This window comes from Rissa tridactyla, chromosome 2, assembly GCF_028500815.1.
Source record: "Rissa tridactyla isolate bRisTri1 chromosome 2, bRisTri1.patW.cur.20221130, whole genome shotgun sequence".
In the NCBI taxonomy this organism is placed as follows: domain Eukaryota; kingdom Metazoa; phylum Chordata; class Aves; order Charadriiformes; family Laridae; genus Rissa; species Rissa tridactyla.
Window position 1 is genome coordinate 118,124,283 of NC_071467.1, and position 25,656 is coordinate 118,149,938.

At 46.0% G+C, this 25,656-nt stretch overlaps 1 protein-coding gene across 1 annotated transcript in view; it reads right to left on the minus strand.

The window, feature by feature from the left end:
* The window catches only part of TMC2 (transmembrane channel like 2), a 34,667-nt gene that overhangs the window by 590 nt on the left and 8,421 nt on the right, over positions 1-25,656 (minus strand). The window contains exons 8-19 of the mRNA XM_054190581.1: positions 24,527-24,625; positions 20,536-20,678; positions 18,898-19,045; positions 18,263-18,451; positions 16,555-16,734; positions 14,968-15,120; positions 13,462-13,590; positions 10,460-10,527; positions 9,337-9,576; positions 7,544-7,669; positions 3,154-3,232; positions 814-934 (exon numbers count right to left, since the gene is read on the minus strand). Coding sequence (XP_054046556.1) covers positions 814-934; positions 3,154-3,232; positions 7,544-7,669; positions 9,337-9,576; positions 10,460-10,527; positions 13,462-13,590; positions 14,968-15,120; positions 16,555-16,734; positions 18,263-18,451; positions 18,898-19,045; positions 20,536-20,678; positions 24,527-24,625 — 1,675 coding nt within the window. The remainder of the gene's footprint in view (positions 1-813; positions 935-3,153; positions 3,233-7,543; positions 7,670-9,336; positions 9,577-10,459; positions 10,528-13,461; positions 13,591-14,967; positions 15,121-16,554; positions 16,735-18,262; positions 18,452-18,897; positions 19,046-20,535; positions 20,679-24,526; positions 24,626-25,656) is intronic.

A 25,656-nucleotide genomic window follows, 5' to 3' on the forward strand; every position in this document is an offset into this window, starting at 1 on the left:
GTAAACGAGTGCCATGGGTCTGCTCTGGGGGGAATCTGTATTGGGTTGGCCTGAACTTTCCAGCTCATCTCAGCCTCTCCAAGAAACAGCCCATCTAAATGCCAGATGGTTATGATGATACTAGTCTGCTTTCCTCATCTGCGCTAAGAAAAATTAAAGATCTTTCACATGTGTTGCACTGTTTCTCACAAATGAGAGCAGGAGGCTCTGTTGGTCAGGAAAGGGCTTGTTCTGACCGAGCCTGGAGGATCTGCCTTCCTTGAGAGTGCCCGGACCCTGGTGCCAATGCCTCCTCCTGCATGCTTCTACCCAGCCACAGACCTTCTTGGCAGAGCTTACTGCGTGCATTTATTTGCCCTAAGACTGATGCAGTCCTAACAAAAGCTTTTGTCTCATTCATAATGAATTTTCCAATGAAAACCTCAATTCGGAAGAAGTCTGTGTCTGTCTTGACTCATCAGCCCAGAAACAGCGCTGGAGTTTCAGCATTGTTTCCAGAATAAATTGTTGGTTGAAATAATCATGATCAGCATGGTTGACAGCTGGGATTTGAGTTGTAATTTTGGATGACAATTCCCACACTGTGATAAGCCTGTGTGAGATGTAATCCAATCTAAAAACATGCCCTTCGTGCATGTCCACTGTCAGGTGGCCTCTTGTAAGCGCACAAAATCTGTGCTAGACTCGTCAGATCCCTTGCAAATGTGTATTGCCCCAGTTTCTCAGTCCTTCCCAGTCATCATTTGCTGACAAAAGGAGTCTTTTCAGGAAGGGTGGGGTGGGGGTGGGGGAACGGTGTTGTTTAGTTCTTACCTTCTGCTTGTTTGGGGTGAGTTTCGTTCTTCGTACTTGGTGTAAGTAAATCCTCCAGATCTTGCAGCATGGGGTTGGTGCTGGCTTTGTTATTTCTCTTGTTTTTCTCCTCTTCGCGTTGCTAAGTTGATAAGAAGCATCAGGTTTAGTTTGAAATTGCAGACGCAATCCATGAAATGGTGGCCTGGTGTCATGGTTGGCCTGTCTAGGTGTTTGTTGGTACGAATGTAATCTCTTTACCAAGTTCAGCTTTGCTGAATCTTGGTCCGGTGACCAAGGGTTTTACGGAAAGAAAGCACATCCCAGACAGGATCGAGAGCCTGGGAAGTGACAGCTCTGTTCCTGTTAGGGCAAAACACTTGCTGATAACATGGTTTAGGTCTACCAGGCTGTCTGTTGTTTCTGCCACTGTCAATCTGCCCTCCCTAGGGTTTTGGTTTGTTTTAAATGTGGACCTCTTGGGAGGGAGAGCATCAGTGATAAATGCCGGAGGAGGAGGAAGAAGGCATGGCAGCGTGGGGATGGGCTGTAAGGCTGTCTTCAATTTTACTTGCATACGTTTAGATCTTCAAAAGACTTCCTTCTGGATGGCAGAGAGAAGAAAATACCTGGGAGTTGCTTCTGCTCAGGACAAGCATGCTGGATAGAGAAGGGGGAGGCAGCCCTCTCTCGTGCAGTGAGAAAGCTTAGATTGACTCCACTCCATCTCCATCCCTCCTCCCAAAAGGGTGATCTGCCAATGGAGGGGACCGCGTGCTGGAGCCACGGGGTCCAAGGTGGCTCATGGCCTTGCTGCAGCTGAGAGGTCCCAACCCACAGAGCAGCTTCCTTCCATTCAACAAACCTGGCAGCCTTTGGGGGCAGCCACAGCAGATCTCTCTGAGCTCAGCAGGTCATCGCGTGGAGGTCTCTGGTGGGCTCCAACTGCTCTCAACTCCTGGCATGACCAGGCAGCTCCCAACCCTCACTCCCTGAGCAGTGGGGCTGTGCTGATGCCCTCTCTTTCCCCCGCCCTGCTGTGTACCATACCCTTCTCGCCAGGCTTGGCTGCCTCAGCAAACCTAAGGTGCCTGCAGGACAAAGATACATGAGGTCCGTGCAAAGGCAGGTGCTTGTCTGGAGATGTTTCCATTCCTCTGGGTAGCGCTGGGCCCTGCTTTGTGACCCCTCCGTGGGGTTTTGTGCTCCCTTAAACTCCTATCACAACCAGTTTGTGCAGCCTGAAATAGACTATGAGACCCTAAGTCTGAGCGTGCTGTAGCATTTGTTCAACTCTTGCAACACTTCAGGATGCCCTAGGCGCTAAGATCCTTGTTTTAAGCCACGTGCATGAATGATTAGTTTGAATTTGAATAGAATCTGAGCGTTTAGATGTAATTTATGGGGTCTCATTTCTCAGTACTCACATCCTTGCTTTTAATGTTGCACCGATCTCCTCTTTAAGCACTGCGTTGCTTAATGTGGCATTGCTTCCTTGGCTTGGATCCTGCCTTGTATCAGTAAAATGGCTGATACCAATCCTTTGATGGCAGTATATCCTCTCCTGATGCAAGGCTGAAAACTTTGGACACATCTATGTAGTAGAAAACAGCACAGAGTATAGAGACCCACCAGTAAAACTCTGGGGGAAACTGGTGCTGCCATACCAGCGCAGGCCCTGGTAGCAGGACACCTTTGCTGCTCCTCATTGGGACTCATTATCTGAGTAGAGCTGTGCTTTTGCAGCTATTCTGCTGCCAGACCTAATTCATATTGGTTCAGGGGTGCCTGCGTTATGGCCCTCTGCGTGTTGCAGCCTCTCCCAGTTCTGAATATCATGACGTCCAAATCCTACCCTGCTAATTTGAGTCATTGCATCTGCCTGTATCTTGCTTTTTTCGTCTGCGTGGCAGAGGCAGACACCAGCCTCCTTTGTAAAGTGCTTTGAGAATTACTGGTAAAAAAAATGTTATTGCTGTGTTGTTATTTATGGCTCTTTGCTCTTCAGCTCGTACGAAATCTGGCTGTGGTTTTGGTAGGCTTATCATTGTCCCTGGGAAATCTCAGGCTCCAAAACTTTACTGGAACTTTGAGGTAACTTATTTTTGTAGGTGGAAAACGCAGTTTATGGGAAAACTCACTGCAGTTTTGATGTACGAAATAGCAACCTCTTATGGCATGTGACCACTCTTTGCAGTTAGCCATTAAATGCCGTCAGAGACGACTGAACAAGCCTAAAATGCACCTTCCCCTTTTGTCACTAATGTGCCCAGAAGTGAAGAGCAATTTGAAAGCATATGTTGCATGTTAAACTTGAAGTGCGTGGTATTTCAAAGATGGCTTTGCCAGATCAATACTTACCATTTGCATTTTCTTCTTCAGCTCTGCATTGGCGCGCTGGTATGCTTCAGCCACCGCGTTTAGGTAATAGATGGCGAGGCTGCAAAAACAAACGTGTTGCTGTAGTGACAGGATCAGGGGAGAGAGAAAGTTTCACAGGCAGGGAAGGTTTAATTTTTGCCTACCTTCTAATACCTAGTTTTCCCATCACCTGTCTCTAAACTGCCTTTAGAGGCTCAAGGCTTAGGAAAAATTCAGGCTGCCTTGTGGCACCGTCAGCTAAGATGGGCTGAGCCAGTCCAGCAGCTCAGTTCTGCTCAGATAGAAGAAAAATGACCACCCTGCTCTCCTGCCTCCCCCTTGGCTGGCCATGGGCTCCCTCTGCTTCCTCTGCACCAGCTTTGGCCCTTGGGTCTTTCCTTGGTGGTGAGCCCATTCAACTCAACACATGGATGAAAAACCAACTCAGCTGATAAAACATGTGGCTTTCTCAATGGCTCAAAGGAAAAACAAAACAGGCACCAAGTCACTTAAGAAAATGTACCAACTAGGAAACAAGAAAAACAGTGGCAGGCAACAGTCCTCGAGGCACAGTCTGTCTTTCCCCCCGACCAGGACCAGCTGCCTCCCGCATCCCGGGAAGCGGCCATCAGGAGCAAGCAGAGACAGGTACCAAGGGTGAGCAGGAGCCAGGTCGAAGCAGAGCCGCTGGCTTTGGTTTTGATCCTTTCTTCTGCAAAAAGGGCAGGCCAAAGCCAGGGGAAAACCGAGCCAAGCTGGAGGGAACTGAAAGGCAAGTGGGATGGGAGAGGGCGTGCTGGCAGCCAGCCTTTGGCGCACAGAGAGGCGCGTGTTTTAAAACCCACCCAAGCATCTGGGGCTTGTCTCGCCACTGCTGCCACTCGCCAGCCAGTAATATTTTGGTTGTCAAAAATGTCTCCTCCTGCTTTTGTAGAGCACTTTTATTCTTCTAAATTATAAACATCATCTGCTCAGCAACTCTGAGCCATTCCCAGGAAAGGCACCAGCCGTTCAGTTCACTACTAGATTTATTTATTTTTTTTTAAAAATAAAGTAGAAAATTCTCTTGTAAAAGAAGGAGAGAAAAAAGAAAAAAAAAAGGCAGAAAAAAAAAAAGGTTTCCTTGGTGGTGTTCGTAACATGCTTGTGTGGCTTCAGCCCAGATTCAGCATCCTTAAACCAGGCTCAAGGATTTTGTCAGCAGAGTGCCTGACTCTAAGCCCAACAAGGCACCATGTACCAGCATATTGGTTTCCAGGTGAGAGCGCAGGAGGGAGTATTTTGGATGGCCTTTCTTGAGGCTTTTTGCAGGGGTCTGTCTGAAGGAAACACATTTGCTTCTTTTTGCCTGGTACTAACCCAAAACTCAGTCTTGGTGAGTTTGGAAACTGTTATTTTTGATCTTCTCTAAGGATGCAATAGTTTTATTTCTTGCCTAGGACATATTGCTTCGTACTCCGGGGCTTTGGTGCTGCTCTGCTATTTTTGCTGTGACCAGCCAGGACACAAGTGCCTGGAGCCACCCCTGTTTTCATAAAGATAACTGAATCTGCCTGTTGAAAGCCATCTGGGGTGCCGTGCGCTCTGTTACTGAGCTGCCTTCTAAAGTTCATTGAGTAGCTGAACAAATCCATTCCCATTCCTTTTTCAGTCCTTTCTCACCCTCTGTATCAGCAGCCAGCATTGTTTCCAACCACCACAGCTTCCTCCCCTGCTGAATCCTATGTTTAACTGGGAATTGATGGCAAGGGTGTGAACTCACCAGGTCCTTCTCCCAGATGCTGTGAGACATGAGCCTGCTCTGTCTGCAGGCAAAGCCTGAGTTTCCTCTATCCTTGGCTTTTTGTTCAAGGGAGGTTGAATTTGTCCGAGATTGAGCTGCCCTTAGGGGGTCTTGGGAGGGAGAGGGGAAGGGATAGTGCCACAGAAAGGGGATTTGGGGGGATGCCGTTGCTGCAGTTCAAATCTGCAGGCAGTCGGGCAGATTTGGACTGGGTTGTTCAGGCCAGGACTCGGCAATGCTGAAGCAGCCTGGGTGATCCTCCAAGGTGCGTGCCAGTGTCCTGGGCGGGTCCTACAGATGTGCTGGATTTGCTATTGACCTTCTGATGCACGCTACTTAGTCCAGCTGCCAGAAAAGGCAGAGCAAAGCCATGTCCTGGTCCGACTGTGAGCAGTAGCATGAGGAGCTGTAAACTTTGCTGGGAACTCAAGTGAGCATTAGCAAATGGAGTTTATCCACTTTTAATGGGGGCTTTTAGATCTTACCACCTCTAAAATGAGCCTGGGGATTCACCCTTATGCTTGAGCTGCTGAGCATGGATGCTGTGTGGCACTGGCACCCCTCTTCTCTGATTTACTGCTTCCCAAGAGCTGGGGAGAGACAGTGGGTCACTGTCCTTCTCTAGTCTGCACAGTAGATCAGAATCTCTTTCTCCTTTCCCTTGACGCAGTAAGGTGCTTCTAGCTTCTGCCAGGAAGCTCTGCAAGCCGTGGCTTAAAAACCTGCTCCTGACCCAAATGGGATTAGGTTATATGCCTACGTGTGAAGTATCTCTGCTTATTCTTGCCCCGTTTCCCTCTTCCCTTGTCCTCAAGCAGCTAGAAACATGATAGTAAATTTGACACCCATGTCATCTGCTGGACCCCATCATTGTCTGCCGGGGGGCTGTTCGTCTGACTTGTCCAGGTACCATGGGGGCACCGGCTTTTTGAGGGCTGTGACTGTGTAGATGAATGACTGGAAACCACAAATATCTAATATCCTCAAAGGCTGTACAGGCAGTGTATCTGGGTGGGAAACGGGGATGTTTTAGGCAATGTGGACATAGGGTATCTCTCAGTTTGCAGAGGGGATCAGGGCAGAGACAAGATGGTGCCTTGAGGAGAGACAGGCAGATGGGAAGGCTGTGGTGTGGGAATAGCCCAGACTGGGAAAGGGTGAGAAAAGGTGTCTCTTCAGCACATAAACTGGATTCGTGCTGTTGCCTGTCCTGGCTGTGAATGGAGGAAAGAGCAGGAGACTGTCACTGAACAAAACATTATTTTCAAAGGTCTACTGCTCTCTCACCACCTTTTTTCTTTTTTCTTTCTTTTTTTGAGTTACATCAAAGCCTCAGAAACCTGACCTGCAGCCCTCTTGCAAAGGTCATCCATTTGGGTTGATTAGTTCTGTGGTGTTCAACTCATTTTGTGGTAGCATCTGCTAGTGCTACTGTGAAGCCCTCAGGAACAGAGCTAATAACTCAATAATATGCCTGGCCATACTAGAGATGTGGTGTGAGACTTCTCATCTCCTACATGTTTCTGATCTGATTCTTCTACCTGCATGAGTTACAGTATCTGATCATCTTTATTTAGGTTAAAATGAGTAAGTAATTTGAGGCAGGTAGAAGGATGACAGGTCATGTTCAGTTTAATTGGGATTTTTCTCAGGCTGTTTCTATAAGAAACTTCATAACATGGGAACTTGTATTTGATTTAATATAATGGCATTATCTTCAGTGTAACCTATTCAGCATGAAGGACCGCAGTGCCCAAGAGTGGCTATACTGGATCAGCCCAGAGGCCTATCTCTGATGTGTGTGGATGCCCGAAGAAGAGTCTGAGCAGGCCAAGCATATGTAATATGCTCCCTAAACCTCCCTGTGTCTCCCACTGTTTAGTCTGGAGTGTTCAAAGCTGCCTGTATAATTTGTTGCCAGCTCTCACGCTCATTTTGATAGCTATGGAAATCCTGGGAACAATGCCAAAAATATCTCTTTAAAAAAGAAAAAAAGAGGACCGTCCTGGTCCTAGTGCTGCTGAGGGTGCTAGGAATTAAGTGTGGTTTCAAAACGGAAATGTTCAGATAGCACTGAAAAAAATTCCAGATGTATTATTAGGGGGGAGGGGGGGGGGGAGGAGGGGAGGGAGAGAGAGAGAGAGAGAGAGAGAGAGGGAGGAGGAAAGAAAACAACCCCAAAACCCAAACCAAACCGACACCTCTTCATATTTTTGGAATGTGTAATTTTTGAATGCCTGGCTTGGCAGTGCTGTAAATACCACCAGCTGTGACAGAAATTGCTTCTCCACAAGGCACCAGGCTGAGACTGTCCATTTATTTCCTGCTGGCTACTGAAAATTTTTGCCTGTGGAAGCTGTGACGGCTTTGATGATAGCCACAAGGCCTCTGTCAGCAATGTGCTTCGTCTACATGGTTCTGTTTAACTGGGTCAGGAAATTAAATTTTGGGAAACTGTGTTGGGCAAGGGGAGGTTAGGGAGAATGCCTCTACCCTTGTATGGGCCATTATCTCAGCAGAAGCTGTATGCAGATCTCACTGACATCCCAGCGATTTTTTCCAACCTGCTCCCCCCAGCCAGGCACATATGTTATAAGGAAAACTTACATCATGAGCAGAATTGCAGGTATGATCAGTCCTGGATTTGCCACATAGCTGAAGATCTTGGCAACAAAAAGTGGGAAATCGAGCTCGATGGTCTCTTGAATGACTTCATACATCCTTTTCTTTCCACTGGAAAGACAAATGGCCAGTTAAGGATGTAGGTATTTCCTGGAGGGACAAAATAGCCCCTAATTTAATGATGCTGAGTAGCATGTTTCCCCTGTCTTTCAGTGAGCATCAGCTTGTGGTTGGCCACCAAGGATTTTGACAACAAATTCTACTGGAATGACTTAATTTTAAATTATCTATTGGTCCGTCCATTTCCCAGCCACCCCCCATAGATTTTATAAGAATAATCTTTGCTAGGCCAACTTGCGCCTGGAGATAATATATTTATTTCTACGTGTGTCTCCTTTATGAGTTGCATTTACCCCTCTGAAATGTATAAAACCCTACAGACTGCAGTAACCATACATTTCTGATCAATATCTTGTTAAATATGGCCTTTTCGTGGTAGAGACGACTTTCCATACGCAAATTCCGGCTTTCTGAAATAACGAGCCAACTTGAAGAGCTGCTAAGTAATGACAAAAATAGCAAGCTGTGATTATTGCTTAATAGGAAAGTCAGCAAAAGAGTCATTTCAAACTGGATTGATAAAAAGGATGAGAGTATTCTGTATGAAAGGAGAACAAATCTGTAAAAGGCTGGGTTACATAATTGACCTTCTCTTCTCCTAGCATCTCTGGGTCTGTGAATTCAACCCAGAGAGTGCTATTCCTCATCTTTAGGCTTGTTGCCTCCTGGGATCTTGCAGGATTCTGCTCAGGAAGGCATTGGACTCTGTCCCGAGGATGAGAGTCAATAAAGACAAACTTGGCTAAAGGGTATCCCCAGCTTCATCAACTGCCTTAAGCCCAGGAGAGCTGAGCTTTCAGTTGAGCTGCGAGGTGTGCCAAGGGTCTGAATCAGGCTGAGTGGCTTTTGGAGGGTTGATTGGGAATTGAAATAGCTCTTTCACATTGCAGATTAGTCATCTCCAAATGATAGTGTGCATGCGACAAGTTTCCTGTCAGATCTTCTGACATTGCTCATTGATGCCTGTCCTTGTTACAGAACTGAGGAAATTTTCGTCTCTTGCCTTCTCCCTGGAGTCTTTTAGCTTTCTATTATCATTCTCCATTAGGAAGTGGATAACCTAAAACAGTGCATCTACAGGAACAATTTGTTCCAAGCTGGCTCCTTGCTGAGTCAGAATCAACGGGCACAGGAAATGGCATTACTCAATCAAATTAGACTTTATTGGCATGTTAATCTGGTCCACTGAACGCTCTGTGCAGTGCTGATTCTGTCCTAATTTAAAAAGAGCATTTAAAAAAAAAGAAAGCTGCAACTCTTCAGGCTCAGACCTATCCATTTCCTGCTATTTTCCAACAAAGTTCAACACGTAAAATCAATCTCATGCTGTGGGAGCTCTTGGCTCCATGGAAGGTCTTAGAAGGAGGCTTTGGACCCCTATTTTGCTCCCACAATGTTATTAAGAGCCTTAGGGGTCCTCCCATTGCTTTTTTTTTTTTACTGGAGCTACTGTCCCACCCCTGCTGTCCTCCGGTGCTTTCATTGGCATGTGTTGCCCACAGCTAGGCACAACCCCTTGCCTTGCACCACTAAGGATTTAACCAGGTGGAGAATGGAGGCATTTCACCACCTCTGCTGGAATCCAGGCCTTCTGACTTCATGAAAATAATCCCATGTATCAGAGCAGAAAACCAGTGTTTTGGGCGTTTTGCTAGTACCTGAACGGTCCACAGTCAAAGGAGGGAGGCAGGGACATGATGGTGTAAGCCACAGGCAGGAGGCTGAGGAACAGGATCAACAGCAAAAGTCCCATGTAAAAATTATTAGACTTGGATGCTTTGAAGACTCGTTCATGAGGCACATTACTACTCATGACAGCCCAGCACTGAAAATACATGGAGGTTAATAAGCGCAGCACGTTTATACCCACGAGCCCTGGTGCATAAAAGGATCCCATCCTGAAAAGGAAAGGAGGACAGGTGATATTTTCTTGACAGACTAGGAGGGTTGTGTGTGGGTTTTTTTTTTGTTTGTTTTGTTTTTTCCCAGAGGCAGGAAAAAAAGGTGTTCATGTGGTGGCATGTTTACCCACAGACAAAGTCTGAGCAGGCTGGCTTGTGCTACCTCTGTGCACCTGGAAGAAGAGCCGCCTGCATCCATGTTGGGGTATGGTAACCATACATTGAGGACCAGCGAGGTCTCAGAGCCCTCCGTGCTTGAAAAATATCAGGTGAGTGTAACCAGCAGGGAAAGACCTCCCTGAGCCTGCAGGGATGTTGTAGTAGGGAAACGGGCAGAAATCATTAGTCAGTGGCAAAAGAAACCCTGCTTCCAGAGGAGCTGAGGGTGCTTTGTGCTGTTGCCTATTGCTTCTCATGCTGTCACAGCACTGCAAAACCAATCTTGGTTGCCCTCCCCTGGGGCAGTTTTGGGACGTGCCCCTCCTGCCCAACCTGCTCAGCTGGCTCCATGCCCATCTTTGCATTGACATAAGAGCTCGTGGTGACCCCAAAGCCCTTTTTGATCTCCTCCCACAGTACGTGGACCATCTTAACACATTTTTACCGCTGAAAAATAATGGACTTACAGAAGTGAGAGTGGGGCAGGGTTTGCAAGACTGTTCTCTGCTGCAGTTATGCCACTGCTCCTACTCTTGGATGAGTAAGCTGGCACTTTTAAACTTCCACTTTTATAGTCAAGCACAGAAAGCCAAACAATCAGAGAAACCAAAACCCAAAGGTTACTCTAGCTGGCTTGGAAGATTTCTAACTCCACTGTCAGGTTTTCTAAATAATGAAAAAACAAAGAAACAAACAAACAACCCCCCGAGAAATATCTTACCAAATCATTCCCTGGTTGAAGACCAAACCCAAAACGTTGCCGCTAATGTCAAACTCGGCATAGGATGGCTGCATGGGGAAAGAAAGGAGAGTTTGCTGGTGCTAGAGCTACCTGCTATTGTTTGCTGGGTATAAGGATGCTTATTTAAAGCTGGTATGAAGGGATTTCTGGGAGGGCTCTCGCTGCGCACGTGCTGCTTGAATGACCATCAGCAGCGCAGTGAAAGCAAAATCGGAGCTGCTGTGCTGTGGGCTGCTGCTTCTCTCTTGGCTGGCTGAAAATTGGAAAGATATATGGAGGTGCTTAGAGTTGCTCTGTGTTTATATCTTCTCCCCGCTAATACAAAGCCAGCTGTGAGCAAAGGAGCCACGGCACGGGACTGGGTTTTACACTCCAGCTGGTGCATCTGGCTATGGGCTTACGGTTCTACCCTGGTAAAATATTGAATGTTTAAATGGTGATAATGATGAGCTGGAGGGTAAATGCTATGCCAGATACGTGCACGTGCTCAGGTCTTGCAGCCGCGGGCTGCTGAAGAACAGAAACAGAGGGCAAAGGGAGAGAAAGATGAGGGAATGTATGACCTGGTGGGTGCCTGGTGGCATTTTGCTCTGTACTAGCCAGTAGTCAAAATACTGCTTTATATGAAGTAACATGTCTGATGTGCGTGTTAATGGTGATAGATCCAGAACAGCCTGCTCTAATTAATTGACAGTATTTGTTATTTTATAAATTATTATTCTGTTAGACTTGCCTATGATGAATCTGCTGTTTCTTCTACATATATCCACTTTTGTGCACACAAAACTCAGATGAGTTTTTTGTGGCAGCTTGAACTATGTGCAAAGTTCTTCCTTTACATTTTCTTGAAAAAAATATTTTTTGCCCCACTGCAACGCAGAAAACGTGGTTCTAAGAAATGATGGGTAATGCCTTTATATGTTTGAAACGTCCTGCGCAGTATGTCTGGTTCACAAAGTTGAGGTTTAAGATGTTTGTCTTTTATGATGAAAACTTAAAAGGAGCCTAGTCAGAGTCTTGCTTAGCTGACTGCTCACAGCTTTGGGAAGGGACGGGTGCAAGCATTGTTTTCTTTTTTCTTTTGATTCCAGTGTGTTTCTACTTCAAATCTTTAGCTAGAGGTTAATATTGGCTTTCTTTTTCCCCCATGAAAACAAAGGCAACTTTCAGTGCCTGCTGTCCTCTGCCTTGAGTACTTCTGTGTAAGAAGGCCGCTGAATAAGAGACTCATTCACCACACACATTAGAAAAACACGTATACAATTGTGCTGGTGCCTATGGCGAAGTTGGGTTAGGTGGCTTTTACCAAACCATTTTTGACTCCTTTTTCGTTCCTGGTCCAGGGGAAAAAAACCAAACCAACCCCTGCTTGAGCATCAGTGGAGTAATACACCGAACATGTGAATCTCCCCAGGAAGTAGGAGAAAAAGAGAAGGGAAGCCCTGGTGCTTTCTTCTTTCTGTTACTACCATAGGAGCCGCTTGGCATGGAAGGAGAGATTTGCCTTTGCCAGATCGCAGAGTGCAAACCCTCTACTGCTGCCTCATCTTATGGGCTGTAACTTAATGCTACTAATAAACATTAGTGATAAATAGCAGTCCTAATAAATAAGGGCCTTGTTTGGCTCCTTGGGGGCTGGGCTGGACTGCTCGTTTGCAAAAACTGACCTGCTGGAGCACGTTAGTCTGGTCGTCCCCTGACAGATGCTGCATGGGGTTTGTTTCTCAGTGCAAAATCACCTCGCAGCCTGCCTGGGCTGATGCTGAACAACACAGGAAAGGAGAGAGGGAGGTGCAGAATAAGCCCTAAAGCAGCTCTTTAAAATTTCACTGAGAAGGTGGAGGATGGATGTCCAGGAAACTTTTTTTTTTTTAAATACATCAAGAAGTGCCTACGGGATAGAAGAGACTTATAGCTATTTGTACAATGGAGATCTTAAGAATGAAGAAAAACCCCATGTGGTATTTCTAAAAGTTGTTTTGAGGAAAGCATATAAAAAAAATATAAAAATCAAAGGCAGCTAACAAAGAGAAGAGGAATAGGTGTTCAGGAGGAGGAAACCACAAACTTCAACAAAACCATGGTCTGTCAGCACATGCAATGGGAGTAATTGTGTGCTGCTTGGCTGCCGGGGGCTTCCTCCAAGCTCCAAAATCCCTCAGCCACCCTGGGAAATATCCTCTGCCTCCTCCAGAAAAAATGCAAAAAGCTCCATGAGCAGCAAAAATGCCTGCTGTGCCCTGACTGCCCTTACTTGACCAGGTCCCTGCAGACACCTGCAAAGCCCACCTCTGCTCTCCTCCAGACCCATCCTCGAAACCCTCCCAGTATGACGGCTAGGCAGATGCTGCACTGGTATAATTGTATTCTTGCCAGGTATTCCCATCTCTGTCTGAATCCATCTGTTTTTGTTGCTTCTTATGTGAAAAAATGGAATTTGTTTCCCCCGTTATTCTGTTCTGTATTTGTGCGGCTCCAGTCCTGCCTGCTTTGGTAACGTAGCCTTTATGAATACCAAAGAGTCCAGCGCTGTTGTGTGTTACACGTACAGGAGGGAGGAAGGAAATTGCTCCACTGCAGCAGAAGTAACACCAGCATCCAGCATTGATCAGAAGACGATGCTGTGAGTAAAGCACGCTACTGCCTGTGGGGCAGACAACAAGCAGGAAGGTCTGGGGCTTTGAGAAGAGCTATAGAAGGGCCCAAAGGTTTGGGGTTATAACTACTGAATGAAGATTAGATTAATTTTTTTTAAACTCAACTTCATGTTTTAAAGTCCTCAGGTGGGAGAGAGAACTGCATTTCTGTAGGGTCTTTCTGGGATGAAACTGATCCAGAGAAGTGATGCAGACACGACTTACACCAATTAAATTACCAGACAAGACCAGAGAACCAGTGGAATAATTCAAAACAAATCTGTAGCATTTGAACAAATGGCCCTAAATCACTTCTGTCTTCTCAGCTATAAGACATTGACTTACAAATCCAGCCTCTAGGTCCCAGCACCAACAGTAATTCACAAATCTGACGAAGCAAGCTCGGATGAAATCTCCCACCAGGATGGTTATGTAGGTCACCAGGATATCGGACACGGTGAGCCTTACGAACTCCTGCAATTTAAAACAAAGAAAAAACATTTAGCTCCTATAATTTCAGTAGTGCATTCGGGCTTGTGGTTTTTATTAAGCCATTCATCTTTATATGACAGTAACCTTCAGAAAGGCATGCTGTGAACATACTCCCAGCCTGTTTTCAAACACTCGGCGGTGCCTAAGCTTTACCTCAGTGCTTGGGAATCATGAGTTCTGTTAGAGCTGTTAACCCTGATAGTTGTTTCTAGTCTTACTGACTGCGCTGTATGTTGTGGCAGCACGTAAAACATAAGCAGAATGTTAATGCTGCTGTAAAACATACATACACTGAGGGTAATTTTGATTGTGGATAGCTCTGCTACGGCTCAGCTCCATAACCTTCCCGTGGACTCCTGAGGAATTTGCTCAGTTGTAAACAAGAGCTGTGAGGAAGTGTAGGGACGGGAGATGTGTAAGCGGTAAAACTGCAGGCAGAAGTAAGGCTTGTAGGATGGGGATAGCTGGTGTCCCAAGGATTCAAAAGGAAAAACATGGACAAGGAAAGGTTTAAAAGCCTGAGGTGGGGGAAAACCCAAGGATTTGGAGGATAACTGCTCAGTTGCACTGCGGGTCAGCCTCTTCCAGGGAGTGACGGTGGCTGGTTGCTCCCACTTGACTGAAAACTGCTTGACCAGTGAAGACCCATTGGGTGTACACCCTAACGCATAGCCTCATAGCTTGCTTAAGCCCTAGCTATCTATATCAGCCAATACATGATTGCTTTTACTTTTCAAGTTGTGCATAGTCTGGCTGCAGAACTTCTCGGTGAATGAAGAAAGTTGCACAAAGTGGGAAGGTTGCAGGGTGGGTTTGTGGGGTGAAACTCTGAGGACTTGAAGGCCACCCTGCACGCATTTCAGGAGGTTATTTTTGCCTAATTCTGCTCTCATCCCATGGCTTCATGACGCGTTAGTGGTTGGGATGTGTCAGGAGTCCCCTTGGGGCATGTCCTCTGATTGGGTTTTACCCGTGTGCTCTGAAGCCTCCCTGCAATGTGAACTGAAGTGCAGCAGTGAGTGGACAAGACAGGTTCTTTCAAAGGCGCAGTCATGATCTGAACCAAACGCGATGCAGGCATGGCTGCAGACTACCCAGCCTCTTGTGTCCCACATGGAAAGGGCTGCAGAGCTGTGCATGCCTTGGGAATTCCCATGTGCAGCTGGGAATTTCACCACCACGGGTTGAGAACTGTGGCTAAGGATTTATACTGCCTTGGTGCTGCTATGCGAGAGTCAGGAAAGGAGAGGCCACTTGCAAGGAAAGCTTCAAGCCTAGAAGTGCTAAAAACATCAACAACAACAACAAAAAACCCACCCCAAACCAGCCCAGAGACTTACTACATAATGAAATTCTTACAATGCCAACAGTTGTCTCCCAGCAGGGTCCCCTGGGCACGTCTGCAGGATCAAGGGGAGGTGGGGTGGCGGCACTGCCATTCCCCGCAGATGAGTTGTGGTGGCCAAGCAGTGTCCAGCGCGTGATGTTCTTCACCGCGTCCTCTTCAGCCAGCTGCAATGAGGAGACCTCCCAGCCAAAAATGTCAGGAAATGGGGGCCCTGAGAGGATGTGTTTGGAGAGACCCAAAGTGTTGGGTTTCCCCATCCTCCCTACCAGTTACCACCCTTTATACAAGCATTTGGTTACAGGAGAATTGCAATGCTGGCACTGGAAAGGGAAACAGCACAGAAACTCCTTCCCTTTTGCCAGGAGCGGGGGAGCAGCAGCCCCTCCAGACCAAAAGCAGCTTGGGGCACTGTGAGTTTTGGGGGGGGGGGGGGGGGTTGTCCTAGTTTGGACGTAGAGCAGAGCCAACTTTCTGTTCAGCTGTGGCAGCCAGGGTCCCTGACTGGGCTGTTTACCCCATGGAGGGGCTGCACCTGTGGGGAGGAGTGGGCAGGTCAGGGGACCCCAACTGACCGATCGGGTGTTCCATCCCATCTGCCACGCTCAGTGTAACAGCTGAGGGAGCAGAGGGGTCAGGTTGGCTCCTCTCCATTGGCTCTCCTTCAATGACTCTCTTTCCTCAATGACTGATGTCTGAGGAGGACCCCGTCAGCTCATCTGCCTCTTTGATCCCGGTCAGTGTTTTCCAGTTCCCATTTGTCACTGAGTCCAGTCTGGAACTTCCCCAGTGCCATCTCCCTGGGAGCTTGAGGTTTTGTGTATATATTGTATCTATTTCATTATTTCCTTTTTATTTTATTATTAATATTTAATTAAAGTAGTTTAGTTTTTTCTAAACTCATAAATCTTTTTATCTCTCTTCTTCCTCTCCTCGGAGCGAGAGGTGGGGGAGTGCATCTGTCATCTTGTCATTGGCCAACCTAGCCCAAACCATGACAGGGACCTAGCAGACTGCTCCCTGCGTACGGAGGAGCTAGACCTCCTGCAAGCCTCGTGTGTGCAGAGGGAACCTCCACTGACTCCTCCTTCCTCACTTTCTTCATCTTTTTTCAGGGCAGAGCAAACCTCCCTGATTCCTCCAGTTCTTCTCAGCTTAAAACAGACTAATTTTTTTCCTGCAGATCAGTGGGACATTTATCCTTTCCTGCAGTTATCTGCCTGCAACATGCTACCAGGATAATGCTAAAGAGGGGAGGACAGGGGCAAAAGGATTATAAACTATATCCTTGGGGCCTGTGTTAATAGAAATTGCAAATGGTGTCAGATGGAGAGAAAAATCGAATTGTCCTAATATGCTGTGATTATAGGAAACAATAACCACTCTCTTTTCAGGGCTGTAAAGAGAAGCTGGAGGCTCTCTGGAAACCCCTCTGTGTTGTGAGTCCCTGGAGCACTGCAGCTAGGGCTTGAGAGGATCAGGGACGGGGGAAATGCTTGCTGTAAAGAGGGTGATCGTCCCTGCTGGCTGCAGGGATGGGTTTTACTTGCCCTTGGCTCTGGACAAGGCTAGTGGATGTGGCTTTTTGGCTCAGCTCTTACTTTTTCATTGACGTCATCCATCAAGGCCAACAAAAATGTGTAGAGGTTCCCAAGGAAGAGCGCGAAGATCCGCCCCAGCTGCCACTTCAGCCCGATGCGGGGGTGGTAATTCTCTAGTGCAGCGATGGTTTCAAACAGTGGAGGGCAAAACATACCCAGCAAGGACATCACAATTTCAACCTGCCACACGAGCAAAACGAGATTATTGCTAATAGTAACAATGGAAATAATCTTTCCTAGAGCAGAGCGAGGGCTGCCAGCAACTTATCAGCAACTGGTTGGAGCTTCCTGAAGGATTTATAAAGGGGAGGGAGCCAAAGCAAGCTCAGCTCCTGGCTTTGCTTAGCGTCCAGGCAGCACAGCGTCAGACTTCAGGGCTGGGTTGCACGGCTTGCTTTTGCAGGAGCACTTTTAGTGTTATCTCAAAGGGATGAGCTCTGAAGAATTTGTTCCCTGTCAGTCCAGACTCATGAATATTTAGACTCCTCAAGTCCCTCATAGCACTGCTTGCATCAGCTCTGAGGTTCTTATTTTAGTTTCGGAGGAAGCGCAAGACGTGGCTTCTGTGCATGAAGATAATTAGTCGATGCTAATGTTTATTTTCCGCATTCAGCACCTTTGCTTTTGCAATAAGCAATTACAGGTTTGAATGGAAGCACATCAAGGACTCAGTTTTGCAGCTTAAGAAAATACGTCTTAGTGGTATTTTTGTCCCTCTATATGGTGCAAGATCCTAAGTTGTACTATGGTCAACGAGGTCATTGGCAAGTCAGCATTAGCTCAGGCATGACTTGCAGGCTGTGTCTTTTTTTACAGCCCTACAGTGCCCATTGGCTTGCAGAGGACTGTGTCTGTGCAGCTGCTGGCAGCCTCTGACTCACATGTTTCTTTCCTGCGCTTTTCTTCCCAGGAGATGGAACAGTACCCAGGACTGTATATAGTCAGATCTCAAGTTATCACCAGGAAAATCTCAGGCATTAAATCTTTTTTTTTTTTTTTTAAATAGGATTTTTTTTCTTTGGGAAAAGTTCACTGAAATAAATCAAAGCATTTTGTGAGAAAGTGCTGTCTTGCTAATGTTTTCTGAGGGAATTATAAAAATGCATGGCTTTGAATTTAATTTGGCTTTGATATATAAATACATGATAATGTAGTGTACATTGAAATTAAGCCTTTCCATAGGCTGAAACAATTTTCTAAATTTTTTGTGTGTGCAAAGACCTTCAAGATTTAAAATTGTCATTCCAAAATTAGACACAGAAAAACTTTGACAACTGAAATTTTTCTGCAGGTTGTAAAGTCATATTCCCATTCTTCAAGATGGACAATAAAGAGTTTAGCTTTATGTCTGATCATGGACGTTCCTACCATTCAGAGAGCTTTCTAGTACAACAGAATTTGTAAGCATTAATACGTGACTTGAGGTAGATGCTTTAAAAAATGGCCAATGATGTAAGTGCTGAAAGCCCATTGACTTACTGTGATTTATTGTAAGAGTATTTTCCCCTCTTTGCAGGAGCTGTTAAATTGTCCTCACTGAGACCAATGTGTTTCCCAGCTAAAACAAGCACAAAGGTATTGAAGGGGACTTCTGTGCCCTGGAAGGGAATCCCTCTGCCTTGAATGCTGTCCTGAAGCTGTGGCAACGATTATCCTGATGTCCAAGGCAAATTATCACAGCAGAAAACTGGAAGCAAGTTTTCCTTACCTCATTTCTTTCATACCACCCAACATTTTGCATTTTGGAAAATGTCTGGGAGCGTTTCACCACGAAATAAATGAGGTAGCCGCTCCCGCACAAGCAGCATATGATGAGGACGTTGGCCAAAACCCGCAGGAACCTCCTCAGATGGATGTTCTCATCCTTGTTACTTTCTTGCTCGTCCACAATAGACTCCTGAAAAAATAGGGATGCTTACAGAATTGGAGTGTGTATCCCGCAGCACCAAGCCTAAGGCAACATCGGGTGGTTTTCTACCCTATGAAATGTAATCCCATGCTATTCTGCTATATTGAATTTGGTAGTTTGTGTTAAGCTCAAACAAAGCTTCATACAGGCATCTTGGTTTGACTGAAAAACATCAAATGGCAAACAGCCAGCCGTGTCCCCGGGGAACATGGTGGGGGAATTGTGCTCTGAAGTAAACCAGATTTTTCTCAAATCCTAAAAAAGGTTGTTGGGGTGACCTGTGGCACAGGAGCTGGAGCTGCTGTGATTCAGCTCCATACCCTGTTCATATGGAGAGGTGCTGTGCAGGTACCCAGATTTCCCCTTAAACCTCTGCCGTGGTAGGTTCTGGGAGCATCCTCAGAAGCAGACAGAGAAATGCCAGTTAAGGTTACCTTGAAGCTGGTGGTGATGGATGCAAACTTGTTGTCTGCTGTCTCTGGGTTGCCAATGAGGTAGTCCCAGCTGGTGAACATTTTCCAGCTGAAAATGAAGTTGTCATCGTCCCCATCTGCTGTACTTTCATTGGCATTGCGTGCCATCCTGTTCAAGGACACGTGTGGTGGCAAGGTCAAGGAGTGTTTCACAGAGCCACCACGTGTCCTTCAGCTTTGCAAAGCAGTACTGGTGGTTTGGGATTACTGGTGGGCAAGGAAGGAGCGGGGTGACTGTTCTTGGGGTTTGGGTGCGACTGTCTATCATGTGCTGTGGGACTTTAGGTTTAAGCAAAACTGAACTGTCAAAAGGGGTCTTCAGGGGTCTGCCGGTCTTGTATTAAAAACAGTAATGTAACCTAGCATAGGTGATTAAAGCAGGTTAAGGACTGCTTCCACCAGCTAGTGCATGAAGAAAGTCTATTTACAGTGCTTCTGGGTCCTAGGGTGCAGTATATGGTTATGGCTACCTTTAGTTAGATAAATTTAGTCAAAAATCACTTGTGTTGTCCAATACGCCCACTGCAACACAAAGTTTTTGTGAGATTTCAGTAGCTGCACAATGCTGAAGCCAAAGAGCTTGCAGCAAACCATGCAGGGAGAGAAAAAGGATTATTTTTGTTAATCAGCGTAGGAGCAGATATGACTTCTGCTGTTCCCTCTCTATTATTTGATCCCTGAAATCCTTCTGTAACTCCCAGTAGAGTTCCTAGCACCAGTCCCTCAAGGAAGGCGAGACAACAGATGCTGCAATTTCATGGCAAATGTACAGCAAATCCCCATGTCCCACTCCAGCCAAAGGCTCAAGAGGCTGGACAGCAATAGGGCCTGTTTTGATAGCGATACAAAGCCATTGGCTTATTCTTTCTTGCAAAGAAAGGATAACCTTTGCATGGTGTGGCCTGTAGAGAGAGACAGAGGGGTTTATTTTTGGCTTTGCAGAGACTGTCTCAGCAGCAAGGCATGCCTTGGTTGCATCCTTGGTGCCCTGGGGGTGCTGCTGGGTCCTCACTGGTGCCCAGGGACAGTGCGCCAGGGGCATGGAGGTTGCGGCCCTGCTTTAAAACTCCGCTGATTGGTTTGGGGATGCATCAAAAAAAGAGTCTGGTAGTGTTTGGCTCTTCTGTGCACCCCTTGCACCATCTGTGTGACTCACATTGGCTTCCAGGGATGTTGTTTTTACAACAAAAAGATGGGAAAAGGAGCCTTTGAAATTTACTGTAAGTAAAACCCTCCTTCATGTACAAAGTCCACCTGTTTGGCAGCCCTGTAGTAATATCAGAGGAAAGGTTAAAGTGATCTGGAGAAGAGGAGAAGAAGAGGGATGGAGAAGGAGGTGGGAGGGTTCGAAATAATGCATGTGAGCACACGGCTGAGGCAAGGGACTGCCCAGGTCCACCCAGCCCACCAGAGCCAGGGGTGGTGGATGCTGAGGTCGACTGCGTGACTGCAGCAGGCACGGCAGCCCCCTCGCCCCACGCTCCCCCAGCCATCAAGGCAAGGCTGGACCAAGCCGTGAGCCGTGCCCATGGAGGGGAACCCAGCTGTGAGACACATCTGGGTGGATTTTGCAGAAAGGGCAATGCCAGCCATACTTACGATCTTATAACAACCATCAGGCTGTAGCCGAATATGCTGATCCCGACCATGAAATATGCCATCGGTAGCCTGTATTTTAACCAGCCAATTGTCCGCTGGTTGTTGTAGTAGCCATAAAAGAGAGCTGAGTATTTGATGTAGCCCTGGAGGAAAAGAAAAAGCAAGCCTTTGTGTAAGCCGTGCAGCTTTTCTTTTGCAGGGAAGAGGTTTCTGGTAAAAACTGAAGATTTAAAACAAGGAAAATCAACTTCGAAAAATGTTTAGTGTCTTATTCTTGGCTGTTTGCTGCTCTGTCACCTTTGAGAGCCATCGTCTTAAGAGCTTAGCCTCCTAAGAGAGGGAAGAACAGGGAGAGCACGTCGGAGGATACTGGCTGAAAACTAAAATGCAGTTTTTATCCATCACTGTTTCATCCCTCACAGAAAAACCTTACTGCTCTTTGTGGCTGTAGCCCACCTGCTTCTCTAAGCCAGTATCAGACACTCAGATCTTGTAGAAATGCTGTGGCAAAGGGGTTTCCCAACATGAAGAAACTTTTCCTTTCAGCTAGGAGGCAGCAGATGCTCAGTACCCTGCAGATTTAGATCCCTTTACTGGCTACCACCCGCAGAGCAAATATAACTAAAGACTAAGATCAAAGCATTACTTTCCTGTGGAAAGCATAGCTCAGACAAAGCATCAACCATGCTGTCTCAAGTAGATGTATTTTTTGCTGTACAAACTGTTGGGCATTCAACAAGTGTGCAGATCTCCTAATCTGCATTAGCAGTCTCTCCCTATTTTTCTGGCATATCTCATCCAAGTTGATGTGTATCGTTGCATATTGTACTTCTCTATTTTTTGCCTGTTGTCTTTCAGCTCCTAAGTTAAGTGTAGTTAATCAGTCTGGCCATGAGAGTTGAACAAGCTCCCCTCCAGTCAAGCCTTTGGAAAGACCAAGATTGAGACATGATTTGGAGCTCTTATCAGAGGCTGTGTAATGCACCTTGTTTAGAGATATTAAATAATTTACATGGGAAGGGACCTCTGGAGGTCATCTAGTCAAGCCCCCTGCTCAAAGCAGAGCCAATTTCAAAATTGGTGGTGGCTCAGGGCTATGTCCAGCTGAGTTTTGAAAATTTCCAAGGACGGAGATCCCACAACTTCTCTTCTGGGCCTCTCTTCTGGTGTTTGACCACTTTCATTTAATCAATTACACTAAGCTCCCCCAAAGCGCTAAGTTTTTCCTTCCTACCTGATATAAATCTTTGGTATCCCTGGGTGCCACATTAGCTGCGTGTTTGCCCTGCGCAAAGTGCAGTGCCACAGGACAATTTTGCGTGTGTTTCTGCCAGTGCTGCTGAGCTACGGCGGGAAATGCAGCAAGCCCATGGCTGGCACACTGTGGCACAGCTGCTTGGGGCTCGTAACGTGTTATGTATAATGTGTGCTGGGGAGCTGTAATGAAAAAAGCCTTGTAAAATATAAAGATTATGTTCCTGGAAGGTAGCAGTGAAGTTTTTTTCTCAGGTTGTAATCCCAAGTCTTTGCCTTTTTGATTCATCAAATGGTGGTGACTGAAAAATGAGTTTCTCTGCTCACATCATCCAGTATGTTCTTTAAACTCCCTTCGTGAGACATGGTGTCTGGTGTCCAAGTGAGATTTATTCCTTTCTAGTCCTCTAGAAATCCGTGATGTGACTGACCTCCTTGCTGCCAAAGCATACATTTACCTGGCTTCTCTCTCTTGAAATGTGTTTTTCAGGATCACAGTATTGACTCTTTGTTTTTTGCCTGCTCTGAAATATGTTTCCCCATTGCACCTCTCCTGTGGAGCACGCTGGAATAAGCATCCATTCATTTTCAAAGGGCAAGCCTCTGTGAAGGGCTTAATTTGACATCTTCTGGCTGCAGAGGGTATAGCTCTATATTGTTGCCCCATAGCTGGAGACTACTTCTTCAGTTGGCGTGATTGCTCCCTGGTATCAAGTAGGAAGAAAATGGGCACAGGACGGGGACCTGTATGGCAGAAGGGTTCAGAGGATCAAGCCCTCGGTGACAGCAGGGCAATGTAGATGTATGTACCAAGATGTAGATGTATGACAGCAGGGCAATGTAGATGTATGTACCAAGCCACAGGCAGGAGACTGACAGGTCATGGTAGCCAGCCTTTCATGCAATGGTACAGCCTCATCCAAGAGCAAATTTCGTCACTGATATGTGTATAGTTTATGGTCTCCCAGACAAAATCGGCATCTGCAGTTCAGCAACACTCCTGCAGGATTGTTTTTTCGGTTGTCGGGTTTTTTTCTGGACAAATGAGATTAAATGCTGCTGCTTGTATTTTTGCAGCGTGATGCCCAAATGAGCTTTTCATTCAGTGCAACTTTATTCAAAGCGTCACCTCTGAATTTTGGATTCTGGCAAGTGGGTGGAAGTGCTGCGAGAGGAAGAGCTGAAAGGATCCTCAGCAGGAAATGGGTGGTGAATGAAGGTATGACCCTATCAGGTTCCTGGACACACCAGTATTTGAAACCTTATTAATGAATTAATTTTAATGATCTGTTTTACACTAGAGTAATTGAGGGTTCTTGGGTTTTTTTTTAGCTAAGAAAATTGTGGTGCGGTTTGTTGCAGAAGGGCTGTGTCCCACACTTGTAAAATATGGTCTGTCACCACCAAACATTTTTAAAATATTTCCAGAATTAGCAGCTTTGGAAGTCAGATCCCAAGGTATTGGCTACAGCTGAACCTCTTCACCCCGTGCACACATCTTTTTATTTTTTGGGACGTCCCCTAAGACCACTTGATCTCTTTGGCTTAAATCTTCAAAGGCAGAGTATTTGGAGGGGGGAGGGTCTGAGTCGGGCTTGCAGCCAAGTGCTCACAGGCAGCTGGAAACTGGGGCTTTCCCTTTGGGTGCAAGTGCTAAACTTTGGTTCCAGCTTCTGCAAGTGCTAGTCTTTGGTTCCAGCTTCAGGGTCATAAATGTTTCAGGGGAACAGGGACGGCAGGGGCATGGGGAACGATCCCTTTCCCAAGGCTATGAGCAAATTCAGTGGTATGGCAAGATGCTCCTGCCCGCAAAGCGAGGTCCGCAGCTTGAACTGACCTTCTGGCTGCCTGCTTTGGAGTAGGTCTTGCGTTTCACCTGCGGGCCAGTTGCCTTTCTAGTTAGAAGTAAAACGGCTCTTGTGCATACAAAATTTTTTGGTTTTTTTCAGAATAAAATTCTACACTATGAATGTGAGTTGATGATATAGGTTTCTATACGTTGTTCTAAATAGATTTAAAATACTGCAGAAAAGTATTTATTGGGTGTTTTTTTTTTCCTCTGAAAAAGGATCTTTTCTTTTGCCTGAGTTCACGAGGCAACTCTGTGAACATGGTTTAAGGGAGTTGTACCGAGCTCACCACTGGGCAGTTTGCACAGTCACCTGCTTCTACTAATGCTCATAGAAAAACCCAACTTTGGCTTCTTGTGCTTTATGAATGAAAATACTGTGTAGATAAAAGGACATGGGCTTCCTAAATCTCCTTTGACTTCCTTCAGCGTGGAACCGTATAACTCCACTGGTCTTAGTGGATTTACTTTGTCCTGTTGCATGTCACTGACCCCAGACAGGCACGTTTCGGGTGATGCCTTGAGATGTCATATGTCTCCTTTGGAATAAAAGTCCATGTACTTTGTTCCCGCCACGCTGAGAAATCTATGTGTGTGTGTGTTTGTGTGTATGCGCACACATGCGATGTACACCAGCCAGCACATTTGTATATGGAAGCGGTTCAAATCCATATGCAGGTGCCTGTGTGTGCACATGCTGTTTTGGCCAGAACTTTCTGGAGATCCATAAAGATTTTGTGGCAGCAGGTGTCATCATCTTCTGGAAGAAATAGGTGCGTTCATTGCTGGTTTATCTTGGAACAATTCTGTCCCTGTAGTGCCACTAAGTTCTGAAGGGTTTTGCGAGGTGTGAAAACGATGTCTTATGATTAACGCTTCTGTGCTTACCTCAAAATCCCAAAGAACTGAAAAATCCATAGCTGTTGCTTGTTCAGCCCGGGGTACGGTCTTCCTTGGCATGCTCCCGTACGGCATTCCCATCAGGACCTGGTGAACATTAATAACAGTGACGCATGTATAGTATAACTGTACAGTTTTTAGCAGTTTTCTTCTTAATGAGTCTTTTGGTTTGCTTTTGGTCGGTTTTCATTGTGGTTGATTTTAATTATATATAATTTCTTAATACTGGAGCAGCAGTTTTAAATATTTAGAATTAATTTCACCCAAATAACAAGAAGAGTTCCCTTTCCCTGGCAACATCCATTGCACAGGAACTGCTTTGCCAAGGAACTCTATCCCTCAATGAACAGCTCCAGTTTAAATGTCCTTAGTTTAGCAAGAAGTTCTTTGCTTGAACTTCATGGGTCTAACGCAATAAAGGGATTAGCTTTATCTATTTATGCAGGACTCCTCCTTTGAGAGAAGTAAAGAGCACTGGGTCGAGCTTGCGATGTATTTTGTATTATATAGTCTGAATTGAAAAATGATCTCAAGGTGAGTTGAAGGGCAGTTAGGTTTGGGCAAAAAAGCATATGACAAAAGGACACAAAGAACAGTTTTCATGGCACAGCCTCTCCTGATGGCACCACGCGAAGCAGGACTTGCAGCAAGTCCAGCGGCTATTGCAGTCCAGACAGAGAACGTCAAGGGCTATGGAGAGTTAATATATCTACAAGGAGACTCTGATTGGTGCCCATACCAAAATATCTCATTAGCATTCATAGACTAGAAAGGCCCTAGCATATCATCTATCACTTATTTTTTAGGGCTATCTAATTAATTTCAAAATCCTCTATGATTAAATGTTTATTGCCCTGCTACTCTCCATATCTTAACAGCTCAGTAGGCAATGAGTAACAGTATGTGTGTTTTAAAGATGAAAGCTGTTTAGTCGTCTGCCATATGCATAGTTCCTAACAAAATACATTTGTATTGTTCAGTGCTAATGGTTATGTCTCTTCATCACGGGAGCAAACAGAGCTTTTACTTTCGATAGTGTGAACAACCACATTAAGGAGAGCAAAAGCACGGTCCTCAGGAGAGACTCTGTGCTACATTTTTGCTTCATAAAAATCTGC